Source organism: Ischnura elegans, chromosome 13 (assembly GCF_921293095.1).
Source record: "Ischnura elegans chromosome 13, ioIscEleg1.1, whole genome shotgun sequence".
NCBI classification, from domain to species: domain Eukaryota; kingdom Metazoa; phylum Arthropoda; class Insecta; order Odonata; family Coenagrionidae; genus Ischnura; species Ischnura elegans.
The window spans coordinates 19,556,882-19,576,647 of NC_060258.1; the positions used below are offsets into that span (position 1 = coordinate 19,556,882).

The window sequence follows — 19,766 nt, forward strand, 5'->3', positions numbered from 1 at the left end:
AAAATTCAGTACAACCACTATTAAATAATATTCTCTGGTATGAATAACTCAAGGTAGTCACCAGTTCTTCATCAATAACATTCCTGCCACAGTCAACAATCATTCCAAATATTTTCATTCGGAGGGACAGCACTTTATAACTATAAAGTTGACAATGCACGAGCTTTTTTATAGCCCACCATACAAGTCTCCCATCAAGAATGTTGTGTGAGGCTGGTAAAAACATGTCTGCTTTCCCGAGACTGTGTTCACCTTGGCTACCAAGCAAATTGAAAACCACTCCCCACTTGAGAACATAAGATTTGGTTCATTTTTCACGCATTCCTTCGTCAAATTAATTTCTTTCCTCATACACCATTTTATCATTTAATCTTCATATTGTAGGTGAAAGTTAAGCACATGTTTTTTTAATACTGATATTTCGTTGAACATGAGGGAGCAATGATATCATCTATACAAATGTTCTAATAAATGAATATGCATGTGGCATTGAAGGTTAGCATTCGGAGTGACAGTCTTAAGGCCATACCACACTAGCGACTGCGACCTCGACTGTCCTGTAGACCAATCACGGCGAGACAGTCGACGCTGCGACTGCGATTGCGAAGAATATTCGGCTGGCTATTCTTCTGAGTCGCAGTCACAGTCGCAGCCAATCAGTGAGCTCTATTTCGACCTCGCGCGCTTGCGGCAGATGCGTTTGTTTTGGTTACCGTAGCGAGGGAAGTTCAAGAAGGTTGTGAGATAACGCTGAGATAATTTCGGATTTTTAAAGTGAAGATGGAAGCCCAGCATGTTACATATTGGACCCGAGTACACAGGTGAGTTATAATGAAGTACGTTTTAATATATTTTTAGGAACAATTTCAACAATAGCTGCTCTCTATCCATTCTTTTGGGCTTTTGTAAACAAACAAGCCACAAGGAGAAACGTTCATACGTGCGCATGCGCGACCGTGGCGTCGGCCGCAATGTGTGATCGGGTGCAGTCGCGGCCTCAGCCGAAATCGCGGTCGCAGTCGCTAGTGTGATACGGCCTTCAGATCAAACACTGCGTTTGTAGGGTCTCCTTCTCTTAATGCGTAAGCATGTGTCTTTGTAGGTGACCTTTCTGCGTGAAACCCTTTGCGCAAATGCTGCACTTGTACGGCCTCTCTCCAGTGTGCGTCAGCACGTGACTCTTGAGGTGACCATTCGAAGCAAAAGCCTTGTCGCACACATTGCATTTGTGTTGTCTCTCTTCTGCGTGAGTGTACATGTGACTCTTGAGGCTCCAACTTACAGTGAAAGCCTTTGGGCAGGCACTGCATTTATAGGGTTTCTCTCCAGCGTGCGTCACCATGTGTCTCTGAAGGTCACTATCCTGAGCGAATGCCTTTGCGCACGCGCCACACTTGTACGGCCTCTCTCCAGTGTGCGTACGCTCGTGTCTTTGAAGGTCAACATTCTGAGTGAAAGCCTTTGCGCAAATGCTGCACTTGAAGGGTCCCTCTCCAGAGTGCGCATACGTGTGACGCTTAAGGTGACCACTTGAAGTGAAAGTCTTATCGCACGCACTGCACTTGTACGGCCTCTCTCCTCTGTGCGTGAGCATGTGTCTTTGAAGGTCAACGTTCCGAGAGAAAAGCTTTGTGCACTCGGTGCAGTCGTGGCATTGCACTCCTATGGTACGTGTACTCCATTCGTGGCTCACAGGATTCTCCTCCACTGGTTCTGAAGAGCCTGCTTGGACATTTCCATCGCCTGCTTGTATATTTCCATCGCCTGCTTGGATATTTCCATCGCCTGCTTGTATATTTCCATCGCCCCTGCATTTGTATGGTTTCTGTCCACAATGTGTAAGCATGTGACTCTTAAGGTGATCATTCTGAGAGAAAAGCTTTGCGCACTCGGTGCAGTCGTAGCATTGCACTCCTATGGTACTCGTACTCCTTTCGTGGCTCACAGGATTCTCATCCAATAATTCTGAAGAGCCTGCTTGGATATTTCCATCACCTGCTTGGATATTTCCATCACATCCTTGCCCAAACCACTCTCCTCCTGCATCCCCGTCATTCTCATTTATGGGTACATTCCCACCACTTTCATATGTGCAATTAGATTCCGCATTGCCTTCTACATTTGTTAGTATGAAGTAAGACAGTTGCGTATCACCATTGAGCACACAAAATGCCTCCGAGATTCCTTGAGACAACATCCTTTCCTCCTCTTGATGGAATGTTACAGCCCCAGAGTCAGTGCTACTTCCGGAAGCCATAGGAAACAGAGCCATCACTTTGATCAATCCTTGCTTTTCTTTCCTTCCCCACACGTGGCATGGATCATGTACGCATTCACATACAGCTGTGTTTTGGAAGGCCTAGAAAAGAATTATTACGTTGTGGTTACTACTAGCACTTTCTTACATGTCTAAATCTATTAATTTTAGGAAAGGGAATAGGGTCATTCCATGTCAGTCCATCCAGGCATGACACCCACCGACTCGGATTTTGATGAAACTTGGAAATTTTCATCCTTCCATATAGGAATGAAAAAGTGTAATATGTTTCTTGGCTATCTCTAATAGTTTTTTTCACGACCATTTGAAGTTTAGGTGAAACTGCAGTTTTTCAATGAATGCGGCCTCCAGAGGCACTTGTACCTTCTGTGGGAAATAATTTGTCTCAGCCATTGTTTTCATCCGATTCTGATGAAAATTTGCAAGTTTACCATGGAAGTCATGAGGATTCCAAAAACTAACAAAAAATTAACCTAAGTGATATGGTAAATTCTCTGGACTTATATGTTTCATAAGATTTTAGAAAATTTTGCGTCAAAAACATGGTTCTATAAAACATCAAATTTTGACCTGAGGCAATATCTGAATCAAGCTAAATTATTTTCTCTAATATTCCTGAAGGTATGACCCACCACCTGTAAAAATAAAATTCATGGCCTTTTGCTTGCTTTGTTGTTTAAAAAAATTTTATGTAAAAAAAATCCCTTTTCACGACTCTGGTCATCAGTGTTGGGTTCTCATTCAAGTGTGATGAAATGCATGTGTTAACTGTTTTCTATATCTAAGCAAATATTCTAACATGAATATATGTAGTACATAAAAAGTTCAAAAATTAAAACATTTTTTATGTGCAGGTTGTTTTTCTCCCGATGAGAAAAATATATTTTTGAAATAGAATATTTTCAGGAATTCATAGCACTTACCCATCATCGCTGGGGATAACTTGATTTTTTGCTTCACAAAACACATCGAAATACAGGATACATGTCAATACAAGTTAACTTTCTTCATTTTGTGTTGACAAAAACTTCACGAATGTGTTCGAACAAAAAGGTTTGCTAAGTACTGGATAAAGATTTCCTTCCTAAGCATGATTCAGAATTTCTTGATAAAGCGAGTGATATGGATGTGCTAGTTGGGTTAATAAAAGAGAAAACTGGAGACAGCAGTCAGTCAGCGAGAGATAATTCACCTACTAACACTAGCTCCGACTCTCTGGAGTAGGAAAAAAGTAGCTACCAAATTTAATGTTAGTGAATACATATACAATTTGGCAAGCTAGGGAACTTCTATGAATGAAAGGCATCATAGCCATACCATATCCAAGGAGGGGCAAAAACATAGAAAAAACTGCAGTGGTCTGTATTTTGATGCGTTCTGTAAAGCAACAATCAAGTTATCCCCAGCAATGAAGGGTAAGTGCTATGAATTCCTTAAAATATTCTATTTCAAAAATACATTTTACTTATCGGGAGAAAAAATACCTGCACATATTGTTTTTAAAAAATTTTGAACTTTTAATGTTCTAGATTCATGTTGTAAATATTTGCTTGGACATAGAAAACAGTTAACACAAGCATTTCATCGCACTTGAAGGAGGACCCAACACCAACTACCTGAGTCGTGAAAAGGTTTTTTTTACAATTTTTTTAACAAAAAAGCAAGCAAAAAGCCATGAATTTTATTTTTACATGTGATGGGTCATATCTTCAGGAATATTAGAAAAAATAATTTAGCTTGATTCAGATATTGCCTCAGGTCAAAATTTGATGTTTTAAAAAAACCATGTTTCTGATGCAAAATATTGTGAAATCTTATGAAACATATGAGTTTAGATAATTTACAATATCACTTAGGGTAATATTCAATTAGTTTTTGGAAACCTCATGACTTCTATGGTAAACTTCCAAATTTTCATCAGAATCGGATGAAAACTATGGCTGAGACAAATTATTTCCCACAGGAGGTACAAGTGCCTCTGGAAACTGCATTCATTGAAAAACTGCAGTTTCACCCAAACTTCAAATGGTCGTGGAAAAAAAAATTAGAGATAGCCAAGAAACATAATAAACTTTTTCAATCCTACATGGATGGGTGAAAATTGCTAAGTTTCATCAAAATCCGAGTAAGTGGGTGTCATGCCTGGATGAACTGACATGGAATGACCCAATAGTTTCTGGTGGTCTATCAACTGAGTGCAATAAACAAAAAAATTCTCATACTGTTGAGATAAAGACTGTAATAAAATGTAACCCTACATGAAAGAGTGCAGATAAAAACTGAAATCTATATATATAAAAGAGTCAATAATCGTGTTAGTTAGAACACTTATAGCTCGAGAACGGCAGCACTGATTTTAGTGACATAAGGCTCTTTGGAATCGTCTCAGATCCGGATAACATATAGGACATTAAAGAATAGGAAAAGTTCACAAAAAATTCAACTTTATCTTAGAGATATGTTTCTAGGAGTTAAGACGGTCAAAAAAATAAGATTTTTTTTCGTTTTTACTGATGTATTGACTGATATTTTTAACAACATAAAAAAAATTAAATGTTCAAACATGTTAAAAATATTAAAATAGTATTGAAATAATTGAATTAGAGGTAAGCTCAGCTTGAATTAAGTTGTCAACAAACACATAACTACCGTGTGTAAACAAATCTCCAAGCAATTGTTGATTATCAGTAATGTCCTTGTACTCTGCATGAATTCAAATCTTTAAACTTTGTAATAAACAAAGACGAAGTCACAAACTATCTATTTGAATATTTAAAGTCCTTGGACGCACCTGGCTTACCACGGCACGATTTACAGCTAAAGGTAGGCTCTGTGTTCATGATCTTTCGAAACCTAAACCAACCAAAACTATCCAACGGAACGCGTTTGGTTATTAAAAAATCTGATAATGAAAGTGATTCAAGCCACTATACTCAAAGGAAAATTCAATGAGGAAGTTCTCAATCCGAAGATTCCATGATCCCAACTTATATGCCCTTTTGAGCTTAAACGTATTCAATTTCCAATTCCTGTTGCATTCGTGATAACGATTAACAAATCGCATGGTCAGTCTTTCAGTTTTTTTTATGTTTGTTCTCATGTGTCAGTGAAAACCTATAATTTTCTCATGGTAAATAATATGTGGTATGTTTACGAGTTGGTAAACCATCCGCTGTATTTCTTCCTTCGCTTCAAGGATGCAGCTAGGAATTAAGAATAGGCACAGCTAATACTGGCGGGTCTGTAAGGCATAGAAAACTCGCCAAGGTAAGCGAGAAGTGTGGGGGCCCTCACAGATATTTTTTTAGGATAAAAGGTTCAAAATGGTAGGATTTGCGGCTGTGTGAACAGTTAAATATTTTGTGACTCATGCGTCTCCCGAATATTAATAACCAAATGTTTCATAAAAAGATTCTCTGAGCTTTTTGGGGGGTTTTAACCCCCAAAAACCCCCCTCGCTGCGTCCCTGCTTTGCTATTTTTATTTAGCTTCACTTGCTTTATCTTGCACCTGATAACAAAACAAGAACTGTTGTTTATCAGAAGGTGCTTGATGCAAGACATTAAACCCGAAAGTGTAGGGCACACCGTGGTGCGTTTACGCATGCAGCACGTTTACGCAGTGCATTTTTTTCGAACACAGATACTATAAATCGCGTGCCTAAAGTCATTTGACACAAATGCTGCTTTAAAGGGGCTTTTCTTACACTACTTTGAGCATCAGTCAAGCGTCAGTCTAGCCTTGCGTTAACCTGCCCCGTGAACGCGCCAAGTTTACGCTACGGACTTAGACCTAAAAACATTTTTTTACGGTTATTAACACAAATAGCCAACAACTGAATGCGTATAATTTTTATTTCATCAATATTTTCACATTTAATTCATAATAAATCAAATATGATTAAAACGATACAGCCGCTCTATATTTATAAATGGTGCAACTAAACTATAAGTTCATTGAATGTTAGGCGGTACAAAGTTCGCCATGTCAGCTAGTAATGTTATAAATATTAGATAGTGAAAATCATCCCATTAAGAAGGATTTGCATTTCAGACTGGATGTTTAGGGCTGAATAAAGGTCAAGATGGAAAACCTAACCCACTAGAGCCCAAATTTTTTCTTTTATCATACATCGTTCATTTTTATAAAATGTGTTCCATATGACTAATGAAGAATGCTCCTAAATTTTTATCCCGAAATATTACGTAGAACCTGTGTAACACGCCAGTGCCATATGGCACCGCTGGGCGTTAGCAGGGTCTCTTCACTGCTAAAGGCATTTAGGAAAGAATCATATGCCTTCAACTATGGTAAAACCTCTTTTTAATTTATTTTTTATACATTAGATTATGAATCATAAGCAGCAAAGCATTCAAAATAATAATAATAATAGATTTATTGGTCGTTAAGTAAATGGTTTACTATTGACCCCGTCAGTTCACTGTACATACATATAATTACAATTTGCAACTTAAATAAAGAACAGGATCATTCAGAAAACCATATCTGCTGCATGAGAGAAAAACTCATTCACGGAGTCAACGATTTAGATGCTAGCCAGGAGTGTACAACAGATTTGAATTTTGTACTGCTGCTTCCTCTTGCAGACTCAGGTAAATGATTGAAGAGCTTAATGCCCATGTTTGAAAAGGAATTTTGTGTTATATTTAGTCTCATTTGACCTGCAAATAGGTGATTATTTCTTCTAGTGTCATGGTCATGTATGTCAGATCTTATTGTAAAAGACTGGAGATTGTCTTTCGTATGTACAAGTACTCTATATACATACAGACTGTAGATGGTCAGTATATTCAGTTTCCTGAATAATGGCCTACAAAGTTTAGCAGAGGGAGAATGAGTTATTATTCTAACGGCTTTTTTCTGTAACAGAAAAACAGATTTTGTAGCTGGGGCGTTACCCCAGATCTCTAGCCCATAACTCAAGTGACTGTTGAAAAGAGCATAGTAAATGGACTTGAGATGTTCTGAGGGAACTAGAAAGCTTAGCTTCTTCAATACGTACAACGATTTTAAGAGTTTTTTTGTGATCTCTGAAATGTGTGCAGTCCAATTTAGTTTTGAGTCTAGGTGAAATCCTAAAAGTTTTACTGTGTGCACATGTCGCATTAGGGATTTTAGGCTACAGATGATATTTTGCGTTTTGTCTTTATTAAGTGTAAAACCATTAGTTTTAAACCATGTTGTGGCTGTACTTTAATTGCTGTCAAGAAGGCTATTGGCATCTGATAAATTTTTGCAGTTGTGCAATATGGTTGCATCATCGGCATACAGGATCGAGTCTGATGGGAGGTTGTTGGGGAGATTGTTTATCATTATTAAAAAAAAGTAAAGGTCCCAGGACAGAACCCTGGGGAACTCCATATTGAATTTTTTTTTAAGAAGATTTTTGCCCATCCAGATCGACACATTGAGTTCTACCAGAGAGATATGACTGGAAAAGTGTAAGTTCAAAACCAGAGATTCCGTAGAATTCCAGTCTCTTTAGAAGTAAAGGGTGATGGACACAATCAAAAGCCTTGGAAAGGTCACAGAGAGTTAGCAGAAGGTTTGATTGTTCTTCAAGTGAGCTCATGATTTTGTTAACAACCATTTCCAAAGCCTGAATGGTAGTTTTTCCTGAACGAAAACCATATTGAGAAAGGGAGAGCAAACTACTGTTTTCTAGGTAAAGATATAATTGGGATTTGATCAGAGCTTCAAAAACTTTGCCAAAGACAGGTATCACAGAGATTGGACGATAATTCTGAGGGTTATCCTTTGCCCCTTTCTTGTGAATGGGGATCACTCTTGAATGTTTGAGAGCGGCAGGAAAGACCCCAGATTGAAGACATGTGTTGTAAATAATACAGAGTGGTTCAGCAATATTTTCTTTTATGCTCTTGAGTAGGTTGTAAGAAAGACCATAGATATCCTTGGAGTTCGTGATCATAAGTGAATTTATTGTTTTTATGACTTCACGGGGTGTTATCCACTTCCAATGAAACTGCTGATAACTTACAGAGTTTTTTCTTAGGAGCTGAAGACCCTTACTTTGGTCTGCAGTGTCGGTAACGATATCATCCACAGATTTTATAAAGAATTTGTTGAAAACATCTGGTGCTATTGACCGATTTGGAGCTCTTAAATTTCCCAGTTTCTTTGTTGATTATTTTCCACATTGCCCCAATTTTATTCCCAGAATTGTTTATGGCTGTGTTGTTGCAAATCTTTATTCCACTTATGATATGTGTATTATATTCTTTACCTAATTGTAACAGTAGCTTTCTGACTTTTACATCACAGTATACCTTATAAGATCTGTGTGAGGACATAATTTTATTTCTAATACTCTCTAACTCTGGGGTAAACCAATTATTTTTGTGCTTACTTTTTTTGTTGACCTGATAGCTTTTCTTAGGGAAACAACTCGAAAAACCCCATAAATTCAGTAAAAAAAATTTTAAAATTTTCTTCCCCATTTAGATGAACAAGAAGTTCAAACCAGGTAACACTGGATAGAAGTTCTTTGATTGCCAGTATTATTATAATAATTATTGCTTTACAAAACTGGACAGAAGTCCACAGAGACAAAGGTTACATTACTTGCTTTCCTTTTTTTTGAGTCACACAAAAATCCCCAGCATATTTTCTCCTACTCCCCTTTTGAGTGGAAATACCAAGATAGTTTATGCCTTGGTATCATATAATATTTGTTGCAAGGTGTCCGGCATTTTTCCTCATCCATTGTACCTGATGTGAGCGAGTATCGTACATTATTAAGTATACTTGGACAATAAGCCTCCATACCTCTAGTAACGATATGTCCACTCCTCCAAATCCAAGGGTTGTGTTCACAGGCTCTCAAAAGCCACGTAAAAATTGGCCACTATCATATCACACAGCACACGTCCACTCTGTAGCGATTTATCCCTCGATCTATGAGGCCAGTGCCACTCATTTTCGCATTGTACTCCTCAAATTGTATTAGTCTCGTCACAGAAATGCAATTTTTGGCCCCACTCGAGTACTTTACTACGCTAGTAACAGGATGCACACCATAGCCTGGTGATGCACCCATTACAACACCATTATTTATTATTACAACCCTATTTTATATCTTTTTCGTGCGCTCCATCAGGAGAATCAGTCCTTGAACGAAAACAATGAAAGCGTCTTTTCTTCTCCTTGTGATATTCAGATAGTGACATAATTTTACATGAACTAGAAATACGCAACCAACCTGTGAAAAGGCTGTCGAAAAAATATTGTACTGCAGGTACCGTGCATTCTCTCTGAGAAAGCCAAACATTGATAACATCGGCAATGTTGATTTTTAGCACTGCTTCTCGTATTTCCCTTATACAGTGAAACCTCGATATAACGACACCCCACGGTGCACTAATAAACACTCGCTATAGCGAATTGTCGCTTTACCGGAGGTGGAGCAAATAATAGCCAATATGCCTGTTGCAAACAGATATACAGGTACAGGAGTGGTGCGGCGATAGATAAACATCTATCCGATAAACGTAAGCATAAATCCATACGAAAGGCGATGTTTTTTTGCATCACTAAATTTCCTTACTCAAATAACGACTAACTATTCAAACAATTTATAAGCGCCGCACTGATTAAAAATCATGCAAAGCATTGTTTCGTCAATCATTATACAGTGGAACCCCGATTTATCGTTCCCGCATTCATCGTTTTCCCGCATTCATCGTTCGCCGCTCCTGGTCCCAAATTATGTTCCATAAAGACAATGTAATTTTTTTCCCGCATCTATCGTTCCCCGAAGTATCGTTTTCCCGCATTTATCGTTTGAAGAACGCGGTCCCGTCGTATAATTTTCCCGCATCTATCGTTTGACGTAAATGAGAAGTGTTTACAACGTGTTATTTATGGCTAATAATGACAGACATAGTTTGAATCTTCCCCAGGAGATTGAAATGCGATAGGGAGAAGCAGAGCGCCGTGGGATGGTTACATTAGCGCATTTCCCAAGATCCGGTATCCCCCTCCATTCAGCACTCGAGGCGATCGCCTCCCCCCCGGTTGAAGCTTTCTTCTTCTCCGAAATAAAAAAATAGGTCCCAGCTCGAGCAGGGATCGTATTACGACGACCTTAGCTTCGAAAGAAAATATCAAGTTACTCGAGAACAAAAGAAACCTTTTTCACGCCACCCCCTCTCAAGACCGCTGACTTCTTTATAGCCGACTCGCTTCAAAGGTGGAGGTCAACTGCTGCATGAATCACCTATTAGCCCAAAAGGTATTTAAAAATGAATTTCGGCAATTGGTATTATACATTTATTATTTTGAGATATTAGTGATGTGCACGTAATTTAGTAAAGATTTATACCAAACACGACGTATTTCTAACGTAATTTAAGCATTTTAAGGAAGGAAATATTTGGAATAATACGATGGTGATTTCTGGCGAATAACGATATCCTCGTAGCTGATAGTGAGCTTCACGGCAGTTGATGCGATTTTTTTTCGAAAACAGGGCGTCTGGTTACAATTTACGAGTTATGCTACAAGTCTCACTTGTCTGAGCTGCTAACGAAGCGATTTCTTCTCAGGATATTTTGTTTCTCTCTACTAGCAATCTGAATTCACCAGCTCATCTAGAGCTACGCTACTTATTGTTAGAAATGAGTGGGTTAGTTGCCTTCTCTATAGGATAAAAAATTTCATTGCGCAGTCATATGGTAATGCTTCACCCTCTGCAGTAAGCTCTGCCTACGCCGTATGCGATAGCAACCCAAATTAGTGCCGAACTTCACCTCGTACGAGTGGTTCCGTACTTTCCGGGGTGGGTTGACTTAAAACTAGCCAGTTTTTTTCCGCGTGGGTTCAATGGAGTCCGGTTTCATTTTTATTAGTTTTATTCTTATTCGTCTTCGGACCGTGGCCCTTCCGAAGACACAGGTGAGAACTTTAAAGATGGACTGAAAATAATTGATGATGGATAAAAGAATCCGGGCTAGAAATACGTGATTATTGAAGAACGCCTCGGTATGTCTGGTAGCACATGACGGCAGGGGTGGGGGTAGAGCGAGATCCCTGGTGAAAACAAGAAGTGGGATGAAGCCGAGGATTAGGTGGGCGTGCCGCTGACGATTAACGCCTCATTGCCTCAATCATATCAAAAATTTAATTGCTAGAAAGGAACATTTCAAATAATAAACTATTTTTGGCCTTCTTGATCCATTTCATAACCAATCACTCCGACGGCGAAATCAGTTGTTTGAGGCATAACACGCACATTTCTCTCGTAAATACGTGTACTTGAAATGGCATTTGATAGATAAGAAATTTTACATCAGACAGAAATTCATAATAGCCGTGAAAATTCCGAGTGGAGTACAAACGTTTTTTAGCAAGGCGGCTTTGTTCCTTTAGGATTTTAGAAAGAGAGATAAGTCGAATCAACAATATGACCTAAGTGTTTCGATAAAGTAATAATATTTCTGTAATCAACTGATATCTCGTTTGAATCCATTAATGAATGTCATAAATCGCAAAAAAAATCCAGCGTATCCTGAGACATAGGCAACCCGCACAAACATTCCCGCATTGATCGTTTTCCCGCATTTATCGTTTTTTTCATCCATCCCCCTGAAAAACAACAGATCGAGGTTCCACTGTATTTATCGAACGACAGTTTACCACATAAATTTGAGACTGAGCACTCCATTAACTTCATTTCTAACAGATCGCTAGCAATCACAGAGGTTAAGGAGTCTTCATGAAAGTCTTCCGGCGGTGAAACCCTCGCTATGGCGAGAGCCAACACCGAAAGGGTCTCGTAAAAACGAATTTTTTAACACACTTATTATAGGGTCAATTGACGGTGCATCGGCTATCTCTCGTAATAGCGGGGGTGTCGCTATAGCCCGTACTCGCTTTAACGAGGTTCCACTGTACTTTTTTTCCCTGGTAGGCCTCTGAGTCAATCAGGTATCCAGCTTCACCGTTCAAGAACCACACCTTGTAGCTCAACTAGATTGGCTTGCCTCATATATATTCCTTACATCCATGGGATCCGTACTATCTCACCATGCTCCCATAATTCCCAAGAAAACTATTTTTATCTCTTGAAAGAATTGTTAGGTAAACAGCTATTACAGAACATAGCGTAATTATAGGCACGAGTAAGTAGTTTAACACCTGTTGATCAAAAAATAGTATAAAATTATTCACAGGATTTTATCCCAGAATCCTGAATAGTCAGCGATAGAGAATAATGACTTTGTACCATCGATACATTATTTTTTTCTGCCATTTGAGTGCCGAAATTTCATTCATTTTTCTTAAAAAAAATGCAGTTCGATACATCTCCATAAATTTTCTCTCAGTTTTTTTTCCTTTACACATTACATGACGTTCTGGCGACAGGTTCACTCTAATTAGCTGTGATTGGTTAAAAAATTGCAGCTACTTGCTCATAAAAATCTTCATCTCCATTTTCTATTGCTTTTAAAGACGGTTTTCTGCTTTTGCTATGAGCTGACGACCCAGTTGTCAGCCAAGCCACCGTCTTCATAACCTGATTCCTCGCCTCCGGTACTCGCGTCCGGCAAATATTTGGTGGACATTATCAAGATATAATCAGCTTCTCCTTCCTCCATGAAGCCCAAAACCCCAGTAGTTGAAGCATTTTTTAATTAAGCATTTAAAACTTCATCCGCATCCTTCAGACGTGAACTGAATGCATCGTTCTATGCATGAAGAAAACAATCCAACGATACAGTGGCGCACAAAAAAGGGCCTAAAAGTAAGGAATAAATGATACTAAGTTAATATTCGAATTATTTAGTAAGTTTGACAAACCATAACCTTGAAATTAACCCAAAGAATTATCAATCCACTAACTAATCCCACTTGGTGAAAACCGGATGCCACAGAAATATCTGAAAATCAGCGCCATGGAAATCTACAAGTCAATACATATTTTTATTGTTTAATAATATTTCATAAGGAAATATACCTTAAACATAGCTTATACACATTGTGAAAAACGTTCAGTAGCTATTTCTGTTAAGAAAATTGCTTTGTGATGAAATATAGAGCTAAAATTCGCAATGTTAATCAAAATAGGACCACAGGGTGAATTGATACGGGTAACGCCCAGAGGTGCCAAACAGCACCGCTGATGCTCACCTTCACATATCTCAACTTTGAATAGCCTAATACTGCTATGTCTTTACTAAATATAATTACGTACTTTATATTTCATGAAAACATTGCGAAATAATTTTTTAAATAATAATTAATGACAAGTAAAGCACTTCCCTCAATGGAGTACCCAAAAAAATGGGTTCAGAAAAAAATCTTTTGCTGTGAAACTGACAGGATGATCCGATGTGGTCAAAATCACAATTCAAACTGAATGAATAAGAGTAGCAACCTTCTACTAAGTACTTGAACTGAAATGTACGCTAATAATAACATATTATTTACATTGTAAGAGTTAAGGCTCGGCTCTGCACTGCGGTGCCGTATGGCACCCGTGGGCGTTGACGGGTTAACTACAGCTTCTAGTTTTTAAAAATAATTTTAGGCTTATTCGATCCAAAAAGCATTTGAAAACCAAAGGTAAAATTTTTTTTGTTACAAAGGGGATTTATATAACTTTAGAAACCATTTCCAAATTCTTACAAATGTACACAGCATCCATGTAGTTATTAAAGCGGTTGAATACATTTAAAGTATTTTAGGGGCCTTTCAGGTAGCACTGTGACATCATTTCCTTAACTTTGATATAAGTATCCCCGTCACCATATAAAATGATAGAGGCTTCCCCTGCCATAAAACATGTTAGTGATATTATACAACCTCTCCATAAAGGAGGTCAAACTTTCATTCAAATCTCATTCAAGCTTAATTTTTTGCATTGTGTTGCTACATACTCCCCTCTGATCTACTGGCTGCTGCCTCAATGTCATTATAAGGCTAAAACCTTTCCAGACACTGTCAACAACAGTGCTAAGCAGAAAACCAAGACTTGGCAGACGTTTGTCCCACAAAAACAAGTAGCGGGTTAACCGAAGAATATCTCCTACTGAGAAAAGAGCCAAAAATTTATGTATGTACTTGGAATGAGAAAGAGCTTTTCTAATAAATAGGGTAGTTTCCTTCATCAAAGAAAACGATAGGCATTGATTGCGATTCGTTACCCACCATTAGTGTATTCATAATACACAAATTATTTGGTTTTTGAAATACCGGTTTAGACGAATGGCAAGGGTCAAATTTTATCCTCATTTGAAAAAGGCCAGATTGGCGCCCATGCGATTCCACTCCGCGTGACGTCACAGGGACCTAGTTTCTACACGAGAGGATAGGAGTTATACATCGTCTGAGGTTATCAATGCATGCATGAGGCACAGAGCTCAGGGAAACATGTCTTAATAATCACCTATTAAAACTGGCTAAGGTCGGAAAGTTTTCTTCGCTTGATAAGGTATTAACAAACCTTTTTTAAGCCATGCGCTACCAGTCCGGAAGGTACTCAGCTATCCGCTAGCACCCTGCGTCCTATCAGCGTTCAGAGCCTCGATCAAGGTCACTTCACAAGGAGAGAGGGGGAACCAGAAACGCGTCGCACGGACTTTCCAACTTACGCGTCGCGTTTTTGCGCGCTTGAAATTTTTCACTTTTCATTTAATCGCGAAAAATAGATATCGTCATTTAAAAATCTAAAAGCGCGAAATACGTACTCCAGGAGTAATAATCTTTCGATTTAGGCAATAAAAAAATTATAGGAAACCACCCTATTGTACAGTCACTTTCAAAAGTCGGTCCCCACGGCCAGTGCCAGTGACTACATTTTCCAATGAGCTGGAACTTCGGGTATTGCCTACATATCTGTGCCTTGGAAAGGCCAGTTTGACTTACTCTCACCATCCGCGAAAGTCTTACCGATGCATTTTTCTCTGTTCCACAATGCTTCGCGACTGCCCCGACTCTTGAGGCCAGAACACAAAGCAAAGCATAAGTTCTCAGTGACGCGCTGTCAGTATTGTGAAGTAGATGGTCTGAGTAGAAAGGCTTGCACTAAAAATACCGAGATGTTTCTGTGTCGCAACGCACACACATGGAAATAACTGAAATCAGAATTTAAGTCTGATTGTGAAAGAGTATTCTTAGGGTTGTCTACAAAAAACCCTTCAAGATTATACCTTTAACACATTATTACCAAATTCTATCAATGAATATTGCTCTATTTTTAAGTATTTTAAACATTCTGATTGGCGCATTCATTATTATTGAGCATTTTCTTGGGATATATATTATCCTACAGTTTTTTACGCATCTCATCACATGATAAATCAAAAATACTAATGTGTCCTAAATTATTATGTATAATGATATTCATTCCAGTCGTTACTAAAATTTCCATAAGCAAATATTTAAGTAATGCTTAATATATTCCAGGTATCAGTAAGCGATTAACTCATATCTTCATATTGATCGAAAGTTCCAATGTGTAAATAGTAGAGATGGGTCGAATAGCAGATTTCTCGAACTCGAATATCGAATTCGGATATTAAATCATTGCTCGAATATTCGAATACCTCGAATTTCGAATACCTCGAATACTAAACGATGAATGCTGGAATGTTTGACTCGGTTGCCTATGCAGCAGGCAACACAAGATTTTGGGGAATAATTTTGCAGGAATAATTTAATAACAGTGCTGACTTACAAAAAATATTGGGGGGGCCCAAACCAGGGATCTTGCCCCGGGAAATTTTATAAGTAGTGAATTTTAAGTTTTTTAAACATTTTAGAAGAGTCATATGATCAACATTAGAACCCTGATCACCCGAATCTCGATATCTGGACACTCTGGGGAAAATCAACAAGCGTGACACATTCTTTCCTCACATCAGTCAGCGCCACTGTAATTTTGATTTCCTTTAAAGGATTCGAACAGGAATTTAGCTGATTAATGGAATATTTTAATTTTACGGAAACAATTGGGCATATAATTAATTCATCTAACATCGCTTTACCCCCACTCCTGCTGCCAAGAGCTAGCTGACAATCTGAGGCATTTTGCAAAATACAAGCTCTTCTCCACCGGATTTTCTTCAATTATTTTCAGTCCATCTTAGGGAGTTCTCACGAGATAAGAAGATGAATTGGAATTGCTATGAGGGAGAAACCAAATATCCTGAGAAAATATCCCTTCCTCTGGGACTGTAACGATAAAAATTTATAGCACCACTCATAAATTGTAACTTGATATATGTTTTCGGAAAAAAATACTGCATCAACTTCAGAGAAGCTCTGCTGCTCATATCAAGTCTCGCCAGAATGCCAAGTCTCCGTCCTATTTTGACATTTATTTCCTCGCGTAAAATTCTTAAATAAAGGCAGAAATGCGTCGCGTTTGGTCTTGTTCTTTTCTAAATTACGCGCACATTACTAATATTTCAATCCAACAAAGGTGTAATATCAATTGCTGAAAGTCATTGTTAGACACCTTTCGGCTAATAGGTGATTCATCCAGCAGTTGACCTCAGTAAACTGGAAACTTAGAAGCAGGTAGGCTGAAAAAGGTCAGAGGGTTAGAAATTGGGGGGGGGGCACGAAACACATTTCTTTTGTTCTCGTGTAACTTGATATTTTTTCAAAGCTAAGGTCTTCGTAATATGATCCCTACACGAGCTGGGATCTTTTTTTTATTTCGGAGAAGAGGAAAGCCTAAGAAGGGAGTTGGGGGCCAGTGCTGAATGGAGGGGGATAGCGGATCTTGGGAAATGCGCTAATGTAACTATCCCACCGTACTCATGCAGCAGTTGTCCTCCAGAAATGGGGAACTTCAAAGCAGGTAGGCAGAAAAAGGTCAGTGGTTTAGAAAAGGGGGGCGTGAGACTAGTCTTTATTGTTCTCGTGTAACTTGATACTTTTCAAAGCTAAGGTCTTCGTAATGCGTTCCCTGCACGAGCGAGGACCTTTTGTTTGATTTCGGAGAGGAGGAAAGCATCAGAGTGGGTGAGGCGAGTGCTGAATGGAGGGGGATAGCAGATCGTGGGAAATGCGCCACTGTTACTATCCCATGGCACTGAGTTTCTCCCTATGGTAGTTTCATCTCCTGGAAAAGATTCAAACTAAGTGCCTGTCCTTATTAGCCATAAATGACACAAGGTAAACACTTCATCTCATTTATACGAAACCTGCATGAGTTGGGGTCTTTTGTTTGCTTTCGAAGAGGAGGAAAGCATCAGAGAAGGGGCCGAGGTCTGATGGATGGAGGGAAACGGATTTTGGGAATTGTGCTACGTAGTTACTATCCCATGGCACTGAGGTTTTCCTGGTGGGGGAAACCGGGGATTTTCAGATTTTTTCACCCAGATCAATGTAGGTTCTCCACGTCGAACTCTTTTCACTGCTCTAACCCGCGAATTTGATGTAGTTCGTCAACTTGCCTAAAACGGCGCTGCATGCACTAAAAGACTAGAGTTCTCTACATTTTCCCGAGGCAACTACCAACGACGTGCGTGCGATAGACTACGACGCGAAATTCAAAGTATTCGAGGTATTCGAGACGATACCTTTGGCATAACTATTCGAGACCTTGGATGTCGAATACTTTCTAGTGTTCGAGGTATTCGCAGTTACTATTCACACATCTCTCGTAAATAGTTATTAAAGAGAGGCATATGGGTGTATGCCGCGTGATGTATCGGAATTGCCTCGAAGTATCGTGACCGACTGCTGGATTTTTCTTCAATGGAATGGGAAAGGCTTGCCACTTCCTCATGAAAATCATTCCCATGAAGAAGTCGCCAGCAGTCAGCGACGAAACGTCAGGGCACTTGCGATACATCACGCAGCATACACCCGTTGGTCTCTCTTAAATCACCATGAGCCGCAAAGGCTTTAATCAAGTGTAAATAGTTATCACAAAACATATTTTCTATAATTATAAACCATCAAAAGCATTAATTACATGATTAGTTTGCCTGTTTATTACCATTTTAAGGCACCTTTAGTTTATCTTTTATCATTGCCCCTTTCATTGGCAGATCAAACGTAAGACTTTCCCCTTTTTCGTTTCATTTTTTCTGCTATAATCAGCCGTAATTGGAACCTTGTGATATCATGCATGTCAATGCCCTCCACATTATTATATATAAGTCATTTTACTGCTATGATAGAACTTACACTCACGTAATGAATACCCTGAGTCAGTATTACGGGTTAACAGATACTGATCACAATCCTCCAAGTACAAAACTACGCAAGCATAATTTTCATTCGATAAAAATATATCATGTTGGGCAGCAGATGACTATTTATGCGCAACAAATACAAAGTATATTTATTATCTACCAATTATACCGGTTGGAGTGTGCCACTCTATGGTGGGGAAACTTAGGCCCATATCGTCAGTCGCTCCTTCAGATCTCGTCTTCACTTAGGATTCCTTCGGCGGCCTCCTTCGCGAAGGACGCGATTACGTTCGAGAGACGATCCTCAGTGAAGCTCTTCTTTATCTTCCGACTTAAGCTGGTCTTTTGGATCATTTTCGTCGCTCATGGAATGCCCGGTTCTGAGATCCGTTCATCCAGTCAAACAAAGACAAAGCATAATTCACCTATCGTCACATGAGTCACAAAATATGCCGAAATGGAGCGAATGGGTAACACGGAAAGAGTTCTTCTGTTTAATTTGGTAATCAAACATAGGGATATTCAATAAAATAATAAAACGGACGCAGTGACAGTTTGCATTGGAATCAGAAATTAAATTAGCCGAAAATTCATAGATAATTCATACTTCAAAAATACAACAGACCGAAGCGTGGGAAAAAAGCAACAAGTTTCCTCAGTTAGATGATTAGTAAATATCAACTATAGTCTTTAGTAGTCGAAACGTACATCTAAACAATGCAGCATTAACGTAAGCCAACATGATGATTAAATAATTCCTGGGGTCTGGGTAATATAATGCAAAAAGTTGTTTGCCAACGTGTTGTTTTATTTTAAAGCCTTCATCAGGGCTATGAATGAAAAAATGAGAGAACAATGATGTACAACATTGATACATAAATAAAGGTTACAAAAAAGCTTTTATACTACAATATAATTAAAAAATGAGAAAGGAATACACAAGGATTTTGACATTTAAAAAATATAAAAAATATTATTTTAATGTCAAAATTCTTGTGCATTCCTTTCTCATTTTTTTATTGTAATATTGTAAAACAAGTGTTTTGTAACCTTCATGTATGTATGAATATTGTATATTATTGTCGTCTCATTTTTTCATTCATAGCCCTGATGAAGGTTTTAAAATATACCGAAACGTTGGCAAAAACTTAATCGTACGCGGAAAAAAGGTGTTAAAACTATCGAATTCTGATGAAATTTATCAAACTTTTCGGTCGTCATATGGCTCATTGAAAAATTTAGTAACAATTACCAAACCAATTTGATGAATTATATCAAACTGGTTTGGTAATTGA

At 38.5% G+C, this 19,766-nt stretch overlaps 1 protein-coding gene across 4 annotated transcripts in view; it reads right to left on the bottom strand.

Moving 5' to 3' along the window:
- Positions 1–965: 965 nt before the first annotated feature.
- Positions 966–19,766, bottom strand: part of LOC124170118 (zinc finger protein 501-like) — a 37,870-nt gene continuing 19,069 nt past the window's right edge. For all 4 annotated transcript variants that reach the window (XM_046548804.1, XM_046548801.1, XM_046548803.1 and 1 more), the window contains one exon: positions 966–2,359. In XM_046548804.1, coding sequence (XP_046404760.1) covers positions 1,076–2,272 — 1,197 coding nt within the window. In that variant the 5' untranslated portion in view covers positions 2,273–2,359 and the 3' untranslated portion in view covers positions 966–1,075. The remainder of the gene's footprint in view (positions 2,360–19,766) is intronic.